The sequence below is a fragment of the Penicillium oxalicum genome, chromosome V, assembly GCF_001723175.1.
Source record: "Penicillium oxalicum strain HP7-1 chromosome V, whole genome shotgun sequence".
In the NCBI taxonomy this organism is placed as follows: Eukaryota; Fungi; Ascomycota; class Eurotiomycetes; order Eurotiales; family Aspergillaceae; genus Penicillium; species Penicillium oxalicum.
Window position 1 is genome coordinate 2,227,247 of NC_064654.1, and position 16,529 is coordinate 2,243,775.

Here is a 16,529-nt window from a genome sequence, read left to right on the forward strand (position 1 = left end):
GGGGAAAAGTCCTTATGGAGGGATGGGTCGGCATGGATTGCATTGCCCGTGACTCTTGGAGACTCGCAGACTTGATGGAATTTGGGCAATACTAGCTCCCAGATGAAGTGGATCTATACCACCGCCATTTTGAACAGACCATTCACAAGCCTCGCCTTCCTCGTCACACTGGGAATGACACCCGCAGCTCCAGGCATATGCTCCCGAGGTAGCACGGCATCATTTTCCATGGACTGGGATTGAGGAGTGAGCGAGACACCGTTGGGGCTGGTCTTTTCCAACTCTGAGATTTTCCACGCGCGCACAAGCCCAAGGCAAGCACATGCTGCCATAAACATGCACCCGACAAATATCTGCGCATGCAAAAAGTTGGTCTCATGGTCGGTACGTAACCACAGGGCAACTGGCTCTGCAAAAGTGCTGGGGATCACTACTGAAAGCCAGAAGATTGACAGGGCAGATGGCAGTAGCTGCAAACCGACAACCTCCGCGCCGACGGGGGCAACTGTCGTCGTGAAGGTTGCAGCCACGGGGCCGGCGATCAAGGCACAGAAGACGAGAACACCGAAACTTTTGGCGAAGATCCACACAACCAGCGAGAAGAGACCAGCCAGGAAGGTGCACACTAAAGCGGTATTAAGCCTGCCAAAGCTATCGCTGACGTACCCTATAACGGGTCGACCAAGGCCTCCGCCAAGATTGAACATCGCACCCAGAATTGAGCCCTGGGACGCGTTCAAGCCGACTGTGCTTGCGTAGTCGGGAATTGAAAAGAGAAGGGCCACGTAGCCCAGAACACTGAAGCAGCCCCAAGCTAAAGTGAGCAGAAACTCGGGTCGCTTCAGGAGCTCCGTGTGAAATGCAATCTGGATTGCTCCAATGGCTTTGTTCCGATCTTTGACAATGATGGCCGAGATACCACACGCAGCAGCAGATACAATGGCCAGAATTCGAAACGCCCAGCCAATTCCCCATCTCTGTATCATGGCACCGGTGGCCAACGAATAAATCAGGCCTCCAATCCCCGAACCCGCCGTTGCAATGCCGTTTGCGAGAGATCGGCGACGGGTGAACCACTGAGGGATGATACCAACAGTGGCACTGAATTGCATTCCCATTCCAAACCCGAAACACAGGGCCTGGCTGAGAAACAAGTGCCAGATTTGAGTGGCCCACGATGCCCCAAACAGTGCCGCTGTCTGTAAGGTGATGCCAATCATCAAGCTGGTCCTTGTGCCCCAGACTCGAGTGGTGATAGTTGCGACGGGGGCAATGAATTGGGCCATACTGAGGGAAAGACCCCCAACAAAGGCATAGTCAAGGTCTGATGCGCCTGAAAATGTGTCGGTTGCCAGATAGTGAGCCAGAAAAACGCCATAAGACTAGTTGATTGCAATGCGTCAGCAGGTTGACACGGTGTCTGAGCATCACAAAGACTTACACTATTGATCCCCCATGTATGGGCATTGATCAGAAAGACGCAGATGACGCAGATCCAGCCAAAGCCACCATCGACCTCAGTGGGTGGTGCTTGCGATTGAGCTTGCTCGACATCTGTTGTATTGGATTCACCCCCCGCTGACGACTTTTGATGCGCCGAAGCGTCGTCGGCCGAACCAATCTCAGAGCCAGCGTTCTTTTGAAATTCTGGAGAAGAAGTAGACAGGTCACCACCAGGTGAAGCATCTGTCTCTGTGTGACCAGCATCGTTCTTCTCCTTGATCCTGCTTTGTTCGCCCATTACTATTATCGAATGGCAATGGGAGACTTTCAATTGACAGGAGAGTGGATGTGAGCTGGCGAAGATGTCGGAACGAGTTGTGTTCTTTGGTGTGCACTTGAATGACCAAATGTATACCAATGGAGACTCGGTAGCCTGTAGCTTCAAGCACTCACAGGTCGGCTAATTGGAGATACTCTAGTGCTGCATTCGGAATGCGTAGCAGGGGTGATCGAATTGCCACAATGAAGAAGAAATAGATATTTCATACAAGTTTCAATTTGTCTACTTCCACCATCTATCTCCGTGAACGCTAGGGGCTGAGTCAGACCATGAAGATCAATCTTAGGTCCTCATTCTCAGGTGGAGATACCGAAGACATTCCCATTAAGCTAGCTTCATGCAGACAGGGGAAGTCTCGTCGCTCGATCTTCCCCCCCCCCCTGATATACCCGTTATATAATATTTCTTAGTCACATATCCCGACCCGATAAGCACAGAGGACAGGTCAATTGGCTCCGAGATTCTTCTCATCTTGCCACTAAGTCTTCATCCGTGTATTGGGAGGTAAGCTGTTGCCACCGAAAATCTCTGTAGATGGTATATGCCTCTCTCGGTTGGGCCACGAGGTAATGTTCCTGGACTTGGCGCGCTCTTGATGAGACACTCCATCCCCGAAGAATAATGTTTGATCTCACAAGGCTTGAACACAACGAAATGTGAGGAGAGGAAAGTGGGACAATGGGATGAAGTTCGACTATTGGTTTAAAGCTTATCATATCTTCTGTAAATGGAATTCCTCCTTTATCCAGTAGGTCTCTAAGGACTGATCTTCTTGCTTCCGCGCGCCTTACGTCCTGAATTCTTTTTCTTTTTTCTGTTTTCTTTTGCGAACAGGCCTAATCACGGAGAAGCCATAGAGCTGTTCACCGATCCTGTTTGGTAAAAATGGAGGAAAACGCTGTACGTTTGCCGCACTTGATCGAGCCCAGTGAAACATCCAGTAGAATGTCACATGATTCGTGGCTGTTTAAAGTAGTTTGCGGTGAATCGATTGGCCACTTGGCCGTCGATCTTTTCCCACACTGCATCCCATGATTTGATGACCCGAAGATTATTCAAGATGACATCTTGATTAGCTTTTGATCGGCAATCATGATCCCCTGGGAGCTCAGTCCTATCGTCGTCGGGATAATGTCTAATCCTTGACAAGTCTTAGGGGCCAACACGGGCTTGCTTTCCACATCCAGAATAGGTAGCTCGCAAAGCCATCCGGTGTCTCTCCTGGTCGCGCGAATATCGCAAGCGAGAGTCGCCATTCATTCATTACAGTACACCAATGGAGACAAGATTGTCACCCATTAGAACTTAAATCCGATAAAGGCTGTTGCTATGGCGGCTGACCGATTCTCGGAGTCATCACCCCAGCTTCATCCCCCCAGCTTTCTCGCCACCAACCCCGAAGATGCTCGAGCGCCATTTTGGCGAAATTGTGGCTTCTCGGGTCCACGGGGCAACTCCACTCTACTGCTTCGAGTTGCGGCCCGCTCCATCCCATGGGAAGTCTAACAATGTTGTATCTTACATCGACAGGCTCGCGTCTTGTTGTGGGGATGCTGGCTCGACGACGCCCTGGATCGAGCCTTGTTGCCTACAACGCTGTGTGATTCCTTTTTGTTTCAAAAGACGATAGAGCTATTGCGTTCATGATGTGCTTCAGATGGTGGTTTCGTTCTGTTTGGCCTGGTCAGATTGGAGCTGCCAGTGGACTGTCATGTAGGATCTCATCAGGGAACTTGTCGCCTCGATGAGTCTCGGCTAGAGCTCGACCTTGCAGAGCAGAGTTGAGACTTATTCCTCACCGAGGTCGTGGTCTCAGTTCATAGGCGGGATCTCTTTCCACATGTGTGGCGCGAAGAATCGCTGCAAACTCAACTGATCTTGCGACTAGGCTTGGCGACTTCTGGCATCTCCGGCCTCGGAACCTATATGAATTTGCAATTTGAAGCCAATGCCATCCAGGCAAGAAATTCCTTGAGAGAATGGAGTACGTAGACTCTGCACTCCATCCACCTTGGCCCTTCTAAGACTTCTACCTCTGCACGACGCTTCCGGACTAGGTGAGTGAAACGAATGATAAAGCCGTGCTGAATCATTAAAGTTTGATCATATCTTCGTTACGCAAAATTATTGCTTATTATGTCACCGTTTACGATCAATGAAGCTAGTGCTTATCTTTTTGTCGCTGATATCTAACTCAGGTAGCTTCAAGGAAGATCCAAGACCACTATCATCACGTTTATTCTCGAAAAAGTGTGAATTAATCTCAAATGGGCGATGATTTGCTTCCTGAGACATCTCGATGGCTATGCTCCGAGGATGCGTAGATTTTGCCACTTGAATGTGGAATCGACTTGTTGGAAACACTGAACCCAAAGCTGGATAAGCAAAGTTTCACCGTATCGATTACACTTCCAGGTCTCTATAAATATGTGGCTGCTCGCAGCAGATTGCAGTCATCGAGTTTCTGAATATCAGAACTTGAGAAGCGTTTCCAATTGGAGAGTCAGAAACTACAGTCTTTGCAATTTTCTTTCTCACCATGTCAGACGCTATCAAACAGACATTTGCGCGATGCAAAGCTGAGAGTCGTGTATGTCTTCCCTCGACAGGATCGGCGTGAGAAGAGCGTATTCCTGACTCTTTCCAAACGTAGCCTACCTTTGTGACCTTCGTGACCGCTGGATACCCTACAGTGGAAGAGTCCGTCGATATCATACTGGGATTGGAAGCTGGTGGTGCAGGTGAGTAAAATGTCATTGATGTGTTAATCTAAGTGTATCAACGCTAACCCTGGACTTACAGATATTATTGAGCTGGGCGTTGTGAGTGCTGGGCAAGACTACAGGAGAAATGCTAGAAACTCTAACACAAGACATCTACAGCCCTTCACAGACCCTTTCGCAGATGGACCGACCATCCAGAGCGCAAACAATGTTCGTATCCCGAATCCTCTTGTGTCTGCTTTGGGCACGTACTAAGAGAGTTATAGAAAGCGCTAGCGAACAATGTCACCATAGAGACTACTCTGCAGTTGGTCAGAGAATCTCGCAAGAAAGGTCTCAGAGCACCGATTCTATTGATGGGATACTACAACCCCCTCCTGAGCTACGGCGAAGAGCGATTGTTGAATGATTGTCGCCAGGCGGGTGTGAATGGCTTTATTGTGGTGGATCTTCCACCGCACGAAGCTGTCAAGTTCAGAAACTACTGCACCAAGGGCGGGTAAGTCACACCATCGGATTTCAAATATCGATACTGAGTTCTGATATTTCCATGGAGGTTGTCATACGTACCTCTTCTTGCACCTTGTAAGTAGCTCCCACATAAATTTCAAAAGCCTTATCGCTGACTCATTTACGTTAGCCACCACTGAGAGCCGACTGAAGCTACTCTGCAAGCTTGCCGACTCATTTGCCTATGTGGTCTCCCGTATGGGCGTCACAGGTGCAACCGGAAGTCTAAGCTCAGGACTTCCGGACTTATTGGCTCGCATTAAGCTCTATTCCGGCAATGTCCCCGTAGCAGTTGGGTTTGGTGTCAGCACAAGAGAGCACTTCATGAGTGTCGCAAACATTGCAGATGGCGTCGTCATTGGCAGTCAAATCATCACAACCCTGACTGATGCTGCACCTGGCGAGCGGGCCAAAGCTGCTGAGCAGTACTGCTCCATGATATGTGGGAGAAAGAACCCGCAATCGAACCAATACCAAGCAGTAGGTGATGCCGTGCAAATCGACGAGATCAGTCAGATGAATGGGGCTCAAGAGCAACACAACCGCGTCCACCTGAATGGGACGGGCCAGGGGAATGAACTCCAAAATTCAAAGATCATCATACGGACAGATGATCAGCTTGGCGCAGCTGACAAAAAAGCGGAACTAATCGACAAGATGGAGGCAATGATTGAATCGGAAGGTGGAGATCCTGAACTCTTCTCGGCACGGTTCGGGGAGTTTGGAGGCTCATACGCCCCGGAATCACTGATGAGATGCCTTTCGGAACTAGAAGCAGGATTCGATAAAATTCGAAATGACCCCGAGTTCTGGGCTGAACTGCGATCTTACTACCCTTATATCGGAAGACCTGGACATCTCCATCTGGCAGATCGCCTCACTGAACACGTTGGAGGGGCCAACATTTGGTTGAAGCGTGAGGACTTGAATCATACCGGAAGCCACAAAATAAACAGTGCTCTAGGCCAGATTCTGCTTGCCCGTCGCTTGGGCAAAACCGAGATCATTGCCCAAACCGGCGCTGGCATGCATGGCGTAGCAACAGCTACAGTCTGCGCGAAATTCAACATGAAGTGTACCATCTTCATGGGAGCAGTGAGTCCACTGGCTTTTGAACTAGCATTACAAGTTAAAAACTGACTCGTTCTATAGGAAGATGTCAGAAGACAGGCACTCAACGTGTTCCGTATCAAGTTACTTGGTGCCGAGGTCATTCCCGTAGAGCAAGGCTCGCGAACTCTTCGAGATGCCGTCAACGAAAGTTTCCGAGTCTGGATTACGAGGGTAGATACAGCATACCACATCATCGGTTCTGCGATCGGACCACACCCTTTCCCAACAATTGTGCGTGAGTTTCAAACCGTCCTTGGCGAGGAGACCAAGGCCCAGATGCAGGAACTTAGGAACAAGCTGCCAGATGCAGTTGTTGCCTGCATTGGTGGAGGGAGCAATGCCATTGGAATGTTCTACCCTTTCATTGATTACCCAACAGTGAAGCTATTGGGACTCGAGGCTGGCGGTGATGGTCTAGATACGAAGAAGCATGCTGCCAGTCTGACTGGTGGCAGCAAGGGGGTCTTGCATGGAAGCAGGACATATGTGCTGCAGGATCAGCATGGCCAGATCCAAGATACTCACTCCATCTCAGCCGGCCTGGATTATGCTGGTGTTGGGTGAGTACAGCTTGCATTATCATTATCCGTTATTGTCCCTCTATTTCTAAAAATCTTCAAAGCTAACTTGCTGAACAGACCGGAATTGAGTTGCTGGAAGGACTCGGGACGTGCAGAATTTGCCGCCGTGACCGATGCTCAAGCTCTCCTTGGATTCAAGCTGCTCAGTGAGCTAGAAGGAATCATTCCCGCTCTTGAGTCTGCTCATGCTATATATGGTGGCGTTGAGCTGGCCAAAAAGATGAAGAAGGACCAGGATATTGTGATATGTGTTAGTGGAAGAGGGTAAGTCTTTCTCGCGAAGGGATTTGCATGTTCTTGACTTACTCTTTTGTACAGTGACAAAGATGTACAAAGCGTTGCAGACGAATTGCCCAGACTTGGGCCTCAAATTGGATGGGACTTGAGGTTTTAATGGGTTCTTTCCAGGATCAGTTGATGTTGCCGGTAGACCCCAATGGTCCTACAGAGGGTTTGCCACAGTCAGACTGGAAATTGAATCATCTGAGCTTGTTTTACATTTTTACCAGACCCTTCGCCAATGACCTTTTTTTCTGCCGTGTTACTAAGAGCCCAAAATCCACGTCTTTCATCAAAAATCTCGTTCTGCTCCCTGTCCAGGTGTACCAGGTATGAATCAGATTCGGTTGTCTAGACGAGGCAACTAGCTCATTCATTGAGGCTCTAATCTCTTGTCAAAGAAAAGATATTGATGCAGTAATGGGAGTCCACAGGGACTTTGACACATGATGTAGTTTTGTTTCCTACAAATTCTCGATGGTCACCAGCGGAACTGTTGGAACCAAATTGAATCAATAATAATAAAGAGGATCTTTTGAAAACATCTCTATATAATACAGGGACGCGACCAGCGTGTTGCCGCACTATGTTGATTGAGAAAACCATAGTGAGGTCCAAGAGATATTTCCTTTTTCGTCAATCTAGAATTGATCGTCATGCCGAAGATCTGGAACGACAAATCCGAACAAATTCTGGAAATTGAATGATCCCATCATAGATGTATCAGCCATGCTGAGTTCCGGCGACATGGGGTAATGAAGATAATCTGTCGGCTCCCAGGTTTCGATGACATTGTGTTGCGCTTCAATATTGCCGTTCGCACCACTCGTGTCGCTGTTAAACTCTGCTGCTTTCTGTTCCTTGCGAGAAAAGGTCAACTTGTCAAGGTCATCGTCGTCTTCGTTGTTACAAGGAGCACATACCTCACTACGGACCTGATCAGATACAGGAAGTGCCATGTCTATCACACCAAGCGATTGTTCTTGTTCTTGTTGTTGTTGTTGTTGTTGTTGTTGTTGTTGTCGCTGTCGCTGTCGCTGCTGCTGCTGCTGCTGCTCCTGCTCTGGCTTCGAAGCAAAGTCCTTGACGTACTGCCTGGCAATTTGAGCAAACTCAGTCAATTGCGACGCGGGCAAAAAGCCACCTGATTTGTAGTCAAGTAGACTGAAATGTCCAGTTACTACATCCAACAACGATAGATTATTTCTTGTTTCTGGGTGTGTTGGGTTGTGCACAATAAAGTCGAATAGAATGAATAAGGCAGCGAGTGGTAGGACCGCCAGAATACTAGGTTTGAGGTTAGCCCTTTGTTTTTCTGGTTGCAATCTTCCAGACGGCAAGGTTGTACTGACTAGATCGGAGTATGCGCCGCCATTTCAACGTTCTTGCTTTCTTCCACAATAGCCCGCGCCGTGTCCATCAGCAGTCGTTTGCTTTCTTCCTGTTGACTGGATTGATCTTGCTTGCATATATGAATCTTGAGTCTGGCCAGTGCAATGACTAGGCCATAGTAGTTGAAGTTGATCCGAAGAACAGTCGTCCTGAAACTATGTGGGAGAGACGTGAGGACTGGCAATGGTCCTGAGCCTGCGGGTTTTCCATCCTTTCCATCGGACGGCTTGCCCGGCCGGAATCTTAAGGGTATGCTCATTCGCCACCGCTCAAGACGGGACTCGATATTTTCAATCGCCACATGGTAGGCATCTGTCGATTGAATGGAGGCGCTCACAGAGAAGAGTGATGTGTAAGCCTGGGACAAGACGCGGCTGAAGCCAATTGCTGACAAAAACCAGTTGCAATTTCCAAAGACTGATTCTGGAACTTCAGGAATTGGACACCCAATATCGTAGTCAGGGATCATCTATGAGAATGGTCAATATCGAGCTGTGTTGAGTTGGCTAGTACGAGCAATCGTGCCAGTGCCAAAGGTCGGCTGCATCGCCTAGAAGAGCTACTACTAACCGAGCCTTTCTGGAAATTAAATCCCATATGTTTCTCCATGTAGTAGATTACCCAAAAGGTCCGATAACATGTGGCTCGGTGCCTGGAGTCTCCGACCCCTAGTGCTCGGTGATAGCCCAACAACTGAGCCATTCGTGCCGCTTCTGTGAGAAGAATTTCGTCGATCTGGATGCAGCAAGTGCTCATGGCAAATATTGACTTTGTAGTCGAGCCAGAGAAGTCGTTAGCTTTACTTGATATGTTTGTCCATAAGCTGCTTGAGCAGTCATTTATCTCACATACCATAGCGACCAACGCCTGTGTCATATTTGTTAGCTGAGAATATTAGCAAATGAAAACCAAACAATGCTCACCTGAAGATTCGTCAACGTCGCTTTTGGTGCGATGATATCTGAAACCAGACCAAGGGCTACCTGGAATAATTTCCATGCCTTTCCGCTTCCTGGATCAAAGGCTCCGCCTTCGTGATATTGGCATCCAAGAGCCATAACAGTGTAGTATAAAGCTGTGAAAGCATGACATGTGGTCAAAAGATAGGCTAAGTCAGGGCCAAAAACCTTGGCTTCAAAATCCACGCGGTCCAGAAACGGATATATCGGGTGAAGCTGTTGGAAATAAGCTTGGAAATTGGATTCAGCATTCTTTGATCAGCAATATCACCTGAAGGGTCATCTGAGCACTCACAGTCAATGTATGACTTTGCTTTTTCCAAAGGGACTTGTTCAATATCAGAGGGCGTCCTGAAGGTAATTGGAGATATTGACGAGGGACCTTGGGCGAGAAGTCGAGTCCGAATGACGGACTCGATATTTTCTACCAGCTCACTCAGGCGATTGTTCCCTAGTCGATGAGATAAGGATCGGATACGTCGCTCGGAGAAAAATGCAAGACTGAAAGTGGTCACTTTTGCAGAAAGACACTTAAGTCAGCGAATTGCAAGTACTGATCATTTCTGGATCAATTTACCATCGTGTTCAGGTGCCTGTGTAAAAGAAAATCAGCATGACAAGTTGATCATCGTGTCCAATGCTAATTGACTGACCCTCAACAATAATGAGTTGTCTCTAAGCACGCCCGCGGAGCCGTGATTCTCCAACATACGGTCCATAAAGACCGGTGACAAGCCCACTTGAGGAGAGGTCCTCTCAATAACGGGGTCTGGGAGTGGATCATCATGCGATGTATTCCTTTCCGCGAGTGAGGAATCGTCGAAGCCATTTTCTCCACCTGTGACTAGAACCGAGGGTGTCAAAGAACTCAATCGCGCAGAAAGGACACAGATCTCTACATACGGCTCACGGTTGTACTTCGGACCCTAAGCTTTCGCTTGTTCAGGGTGAAATGACAGGTTTCATTTCTTTTCTAGAGTGATAGAGACATCATTTAGGGGGTCAGTAGTGATCAACGTGTCAGTTTCTTGACTTGCCTGGATGAATGGACAATTGACCTACAATGCATTGGATGCACCGGAAAGCTTCTCCAGGAGTCACTGTCACACCAGACGGTCAGAGGAGGATTCGCACGAGCACTGGACGAGCCTCGCGTTTATCCGAGTTCGAACGATCAACGTACTAATACATCGGACTTTGCGGCTCCTGCATCGGTCGCAAGACTTGCATGGTTTCGATTCGAGGCCTCGATCTTCACCACTGCTGGCCATGGCGACTGTCGGCGATGGCAATATTCGGAAATCGAGAAGTCTTCGGAATTGGCATGGACATTCGGATGTCCAGCTTGTCAATTAGAAGCAAAGTGAAGAGAGGCGCGATGACCAGGCTCGGTGCTCGGGAAAGCTGGAGATGAACGGTTCGGACTTCGGCGCTACTCCAGACTCCGCAGTCCGCACGGCGCAATTTGGCTTTCTGGTTGCTCCACCAGCTACAGCAAATCAACATACAACACCAGATGGGCAGAGTCGCTGGTTGTGACCTTCTAGCTATAAATCCGAGAGGCTTGACTTTGCGCCAGGTTGATCGCAAATATGGGGTGATGCCCAGTTGTGACTGTATTTTTCATTCGAGTCTTGGGCAAAGGCTACAGTCCTGTTTACCCTCACCCTAGAAGCCAACCGACACGCATCGATACCCGTCATCGTGCAGTTGCATTCATCTGTCCTGACACACCTCAATTTTTTTTTAACCTGCGGGTTCGAAGAAAAAGGGATTCTGTATGTCTGCTCCCAGGAATTGATCAAGATCTACCCTCTGAAGTCCTGGTAGGTCGGCGACTAATGCACCCAGCCACGAATACTCCTCTGAGCTAGGGTCAATGTGTGGAGTGGAACTAAGCGGGCCGTCGTCCTGTTGGTGTTCGATCAAAGCCTCGCTGAAGATCGCCAGGTCATCTTTCCTTCGTTGTTGGTGCAGCATCACGAGCAAGCAAGCGGTATTATAAGCTTCTCTCATAGTCTCAGTATCGTAAGTGGTCGCAACCAACTTCACAGTCTCCATCGCCTCAGGTAACATGGCGAGGGAGGGACGCGTGTCCATGACGAGAAGAACGCAGATGATATGAAAAGGCACATTTGCGGCGTGATGCCATGGGGAGCAGTTTGCAACCATAATTCGTGCGCTCTGTAATCCTTTCTTCAAAACGCCAAGGACCTCTGTCGCGAGGTCTGGTGAGATGTTAAGATTTTGAGTATGAAGGCGCCGCAGGATGCAAAGCACCAGATTGCACTGTGCCATGACCGACGGTGGCTGAGCATGAACACCGTTCAGCAGTCCCGACAGAGCAGAGGTGAGATCTGTCTCATTCTTCGGTTTGCTTGGATCAAGGCTGAGCGACACGGGGAGTAGCCGGAGAAGTTCAATAGTCAAGTCGTCTGGTTTGTGGGATGGAAGTGCGGGCAAGTCATTGTTCTGAAAGGAGACACGAGACAACCCCAGATCATATGAGGTCCATACGTTCAGATGATGCGCGATACCAACTATCCGCCTCTGGATGTCTGTATTTCCCTGCATTCGAGCCGGCAAGACTGATTGAGGCTCTGGGTGGAGTCCTGCAGCTTCGATCAGGTGCATCAAAGTGGAACTCGCAATCCATGTCGCGTGTGGAGTGTCTGTCATGCGTAGGTAGATCGAACGTAGTGTCCACCCTGTGAGTAGATCAATCGAGGGCGGACCGGACAGATGCTGCATATCCAGAATGTGACGGGCAGTCCGAACCAAATGTAGTTCGGGAATAGTCGCCTGTCGGTTGGAGAATAAGCACCCTAGAGCCGCCACACCGGCAAGCGTGCTGTCATAGATATCCCATGAGTTTTGATTTGACCATCGTAGATTGAGACGCTCGAAGAACACTTGCGGATCAATGAATCCATAGCAAAGATGCACTTTATCAAAGTAGACCTGAGCCATAGCTTTCATCTCTTCAAGTGCCAAGATCTCGACGATGGGCATTGTCGAGACGGACGACATGGGAGATGCACATTGTCGGGCACCAATGTTCCAGCTGAACAAATTGAGTTTAGGTGCTTTTGCTGGGTCGATTTTAAGGCCTAGCTTTCGGACAAACGCGGCCCCAGAATTGGCCTCGAGGCGACGAACAAGGTCGATTCGATCGGTATCAGTTGTTTCCAACGCATGCACATCACCCGCAGAACGCGCCCCCTGACTTGGAGAGTGATGATGATCAGGCAGAGCATCTGGAGTCAACGCCTTGGATTTTCGTGACCGGCGCCGACGACGAGCCAGGTAGTAGCAGTCATATCCCCAAGAGATACAAGTGCTGCAGGGATCCCGTCCATCACACTTTCGCTTGCGTTCTCTGCATGGAATGCACGCCACGAGAGCACGTTTTCGCTTGGAAAGCTCTGGGGTACCGAGAGACGTATTCATCACGTTTTCATCACGTATCCGGTACAAGGTCTTGATCCAAGTACCGAGTCATTGACGGGGTTGAAGCTGCACAAGCGGCGGGTATTGCGGGCGCGACGGCACTAGCGGGTAAAGACGTCACCGTGAACTTGGCTCGCTGACCTCCACGAGGCCAGAATAAGGTTAAAGCGGCGATCGTTCTACACTCATGCCTCGGCCAAGTTGGAAGTCCCATTGTTTAAAGGGGGTTTATTGGACCCGAAAACGATCAAAAGATCTTGAACCTTCTCTGATCTACCTTTTTGAGTCATGTCTATGAAAATGGCGGCCAAAGTATTGTCAAGCTTTACTTGGGCCACCAGCCCTTTTATTGTAAGCGCACCGATGCGCGTCATGTCCGGTCCTGCCCTGGCAGTGGCCGTATCCCAAGCGGGAGGGTTGGGATTTATTGGCCCAGGCGCCAAGGCGCAGGACACTGAGACCGATCTTGAAGAAGCAAGAAAGCTCGTGGAACGAGCCCGGACCTCATCGACTGTTTTCGGAGAGTCTTCGCTCGGTGATCAAACCATCTTACCCGTGGGAATCGGCTACCAGCTCTGGGGAGACGATATCGAGGTTGCTGTCAGGGCGATCCAGCGCTTCAAACCCTGTGCTGCATGGCTTTACGCGCCCAAAACCGGCCCCCAGGAATTTGATGACTGGTCTCGCCGAATCCGACTAGCATCGCCAGAGACCCAAATCTGGATTCAGATAGGCACCCTAGCAGAGGCGAGACAACTTCTTGCAAACTCCGAGAAGCCCGACGTCGTGGTTGTCCAGGGAGCAGAGTCCGGTGGTCATGGACGCGCTACGGATGGACTTGGCCTCATGACGCTGTTTCCCGAGGTCGCCGATGTCATGGAGGGAAGCGAAATCGCGCTGCTGGCGGCGGGGGGAATCGCTGATGGAAGAGGAGTTGCTGCAGCGCTGTGTCTTGGCGCCTCGGGTGTTGTAATGGGCACTCGATTCTTAGCTGCCAGCGAAACACGAATTAGCAAAGGATATCAGGAGGAAGTTGTTCGAGCCTCAGACGGGGCAGCTTCGACTACACGGACCTTACTGTACAATCACCTTCGTGGTACCTTTGGGTGGCCCCCCGAGTACAGTCCGAGAACGATCATCAACAAGTCATTTGAAGAGCACACAGCGGGACGTGCCTTTGATGATCTGAAAGTACTGCATGATGAGGCAGTGAAAGGTGGAGACAGTGCTTGGGGCCCCGAGGGTCGGACAGCGACATACGCAGGAGCTGCCGTTGGCCTTATTCACGACGTTACCAGCGCCGGCGAGATCGTTCGTCGCATCCAGAGAGATGCTCTCAAGCGGATACAGTCTTTGGCATCAAGATAGACATTGCTCAGGCACGGTGACTTGCTATCACCTGACCATCCACAGTCAATGCATTTTGCGACTGATCCGATCCGACTTGATTTTGTAATGATATTCCAAACGGTAAACAACCTCATGGCAAAGGTGCCACAAAAAGAGAAACGGCAGAGAGAAAGAAGCTCACTCGACGAGCACACTAAGGGCAACCCATGGGGACGAGGTCGCAGATATTACTCAAATTGACACCAGAAATACATAGTCGATACACTACGATATCATCCAAACCTAGGGGATCACGAAGGCGATCTCTTCAATGTCAACGCTAAGAGCGCTTACACTGATATCCATGAACCACCAGAACCAAATGACTTGTCAGGAGAGTCTTTTGCTGGGGTTGTCACTCTATTGATTCACGACGAATTAGCGAAATGAGATACGTTCAAGATTGCTCTAATAGAACTATGAGTACACGCTCCGTATAATCGGACTCGATTTGTCCATCGCAGTGACGCATCCAGAAACGCGGAATCTATTAGTGTAACAATCAGCCCTGCTGACCAGGGGAACGGCGAAGCTCATCAATGTTACGCCTCTACGGATTCTTTTTTGTACCGAAACCTGCAAGGTTCATATCGTTGTTCAAACTCCATCCGTTGCCTTGGCCTTCTCAATCACCAAGAGAGGGTATGTTTACTGGCCGCATTGCCACATGCATACAATCTCTTCTTAATCAAGCGACATCCACGGGCCTGGCGAATGAACAAATTGGTTCAATGTACCGAGTTCTTTGAGCTCTTTGCATATGACGCTTGAAATCTCCTTGTGATACACAATGGCGGCGCAATTCAGATTTGATTTACAACCACCGTTGATGGGAGGTAGAGCCCGCGACCGCTGTCGTATTCAAGTTGGGTCAATTTAAGATTGCGGAGGACCGCTGGATCGCTTTCATTCGAGTCAGAAAAGGCCAGGCTCAAGAGTGCAAGCCACCAGGGTCATTCCTGAGGAATCCTACAAGAGACGCCGACATTCCGTATATTAAGCGGGCCAATCCGTCCAGTCTCATTATTTAGTCAATCTCGTAGAGTATTCACTACGGGTTACAGAGGCAAAAGAGAGTTGTCATCATATCATCGTGTTATTTATCCAATAGTTCGCAGAAACTCAGGCGCCCCAGTACTTCACCCGAGCAAACGGGTCAAGAACAAAGTTCCACCAATGGCCACTCAATTGTTCTCGAAGACAACCAAAAAGATGAGTCCCCCAGGCTCAGAAGCCGAGGATCCCATCGACCAGAATATCCGCGAATCGATCAGGTGAACAACTCAGTTGGTACTCATCGAGGTAGCACCGAAGTACTTCCGCTCCCCCGAAGACCGACAGCACGACCTATGTCCTTTTTTCCAGGTGGCAAAAGATGCGGAAAGGTGCGCATCTACTGCTCGGTCTGGAAGTAGTTGAGGAGGACGGAGCGCTCCTGGCTGTCCTCACCCCAGTCCTTGACAACAACGCAAGAGCAGTTGACGACCTTGCGGGCGTTACCCTCACGGTCAAGGGTGCCTGTTCACAAAGGCTATTAGCATACAGGTCTGCAAAAATCTCGTACGGGCACGCAGTCCGGAAAATGAGAATCTCAAGTCGGAGGTAACTTACAGAGACCGACCCACTCGCCGAGCATCTTGCCATCGGGGACCTTGATCAGGGGGATCTTGTGCTCGGAGCACAGAGCGACAACGAGCTTCTTGTAGGCCTCCTCCTCGCAACCCTCGTTGAGGACACACATGTGGGCCTCACGGCGGTCGAGAGCCTTGGCAGCCTCACGCAGACCACGGGCAAGACCGTCGTGGATCAGGGAGATGCGGAGGACACCCTTCAGAGCATCGAGGACGGACATCTGGCCGGAGCCAGCGTCGGCGGAAACCTCGACCTCATCGGCGGCGGCAACAGGGGGGTTCTGGATCTCTTCTCCGTCCGACTGTAGAGTGTCCTATTAGCAAGGTTCCTTGCAAGTGTAGATGTAGGCCTGTTCAGATGGCCATCTGCACCGGCGACATGAGAATTGTATCCAAAGTTGTTCTTTGGAGGTTCATCGAGCAACAAAACCCTCATGTACATTATCCCGAATATTCGCACGGGACGACGACCTGGTGGCCGATACCCACAGCCCACAAAGACAACTGATTCCAATTCCTCGTGTCGCGGATGCCGTTGGGGTCTCTGGATTGAAGATGGGTCTGACTTGAAGACTTACCATTTTGTTGTGTTTGTATGTTCGATTGAATGTCGAATTCTCCTCGAAGAGTTGGCGATAATCGAAAAAAAGGTTTCTGGCTGCGCGAATTTCGGTGGGGATTTCCAACCCGCTCGGCTGTGTGTGTGCCCTACGCTTATG

General features: G+C 49.7%; 6 protein-coding genes across 6 annotated transcripts; 2 read left to right on the forward strand and 4 right to left on the reverse strand.

The window, feature by feature from the left end:
- Window positions 1–113: 113 nt before the first annotated feature.
- On the reverse strand, window positions 114–1,741 carry POX_e06807 (uncharacterized protein; the record flags this gene model as incomplete). Its single annotated transcript, XM_050115623.1, has 2 exons — window positions 114–1,382; window positions 1,442–1,741. The coding sequence occupies 2 exons, from the start codon at window positions 1,739–1,741 to the stop codon at window positions 114–116; spliced, it is 1,569 nt and encodes a 522-aa protein (XP_049968083.1).
- Window positions 1,742–4,322: 2,581 nt separating this feature from the next.
- Window positions 4,323–7,104, forward strand: POX_e06808 (Tryptophan synthase; the record flags this gene model as incomplete). Its single annotated transcript, XM_050115624.1, has 10 exons — window positions 4,323–4,373; window positions 4,437–4,524; window positions 4,586–4,605; window positions 4,666–4,716; window positions 4,773–5,005; window positions 5,063–5,091; window positions 5,147–6,111; window positions 6,169–6,689; window positions 6,768–6,974; window positions 7,029–7,104. 10 exons carry the CDS (start codon window positions 4,323–4,325, stop codon window positions 7,102–7,104), a joined length of 2,241 nt encoding a protein of 746 aa, XP_049968084.1.
- Window positions 7,105–7,630: 526 nt separating this feature from the next.
- POX_e06809 (uncharacterized protein) lies at window positions 7,631–10,611 on the reverse strand (the record flags this gene model as incomplete). Its single annotated transcript, XM_050115625.1, has 11 exons — window positions 7,631–8,276; window positions 8,342–8,850; window positions 8,952–9,178; window positions 9,230–9,248; window positions 9,305–9,570; window positions 9,636–9,854; window positions 9,918–9,933; window positions 9,994–10,184; window positions 10,244–10,313; window positions 10,403–10,440; window positions 10,524–10,611. The coding sequence occupies 11 exons, from the start codon at window positions 10,609–10,611 to the stop codon at window positions 7,631–7,633; spliced, it is 2,289 nt and encodes a 762-aa protein (XP_049968085.1).
- Window positions 10,612–11,086: 475 nt separating this feature from the next.
- POX_e06810 (Protein RDR1) lies at window positions 11,087–12,790 on the reverse strand (the record flags this gene model as incomplete). Its single annotated transcript, XM_050115626.1, has 1 exon — window positions 11,087–12,790. One exon carries the CDS (start codon window positions 12,788–12,790, stop codon window positions 11,087–11,089), a length of 1,704 nt encoding a protein of 567 aa, XP_049968086.1.
- A 363-nt stretch (window positions 12,791–13,153) lies between these two features.
- On the forward strand, window positions 13,154–14,158 carry POX_e06811 (uncharacterized protein; the record flags this gene model as incomplete). The annotated part of the gene is made up of 1 exon (XM_050115627.1): window positions 13,154–14,158. One exon carries the CDS (start codon window positions 13,154–13,156, stop codon window positions 14,156–14,158), a length of 1,005 nt encoding a protein of 334 aa, XP_049968087.1.
- A 1,414-nt stretch (window positions 14,159–15,572) lies between these two features.
- POX_e06812 (40S ribosomal protein S12) lies at window positions 15,573–16,391 on the reverse strand (the record flags this gene model as incomplete). Its single annotated transcript, XM_050115628.1, has 3 exons — window positions 15,573–15,697; window positions 15,791–16,112; window positions 16,389–16,391. The coding sequence occupies 3 exons, from the start codon at window positions 16,389–16,391 to the stop codon at window positions 15,573–15,575; spliced, it is 450 nt and encodes a 149-aa protein (XP_049968088.1).
- Between the last annotated feature and the right edge of the window lie 138 nt (window positions 16,392–16,529).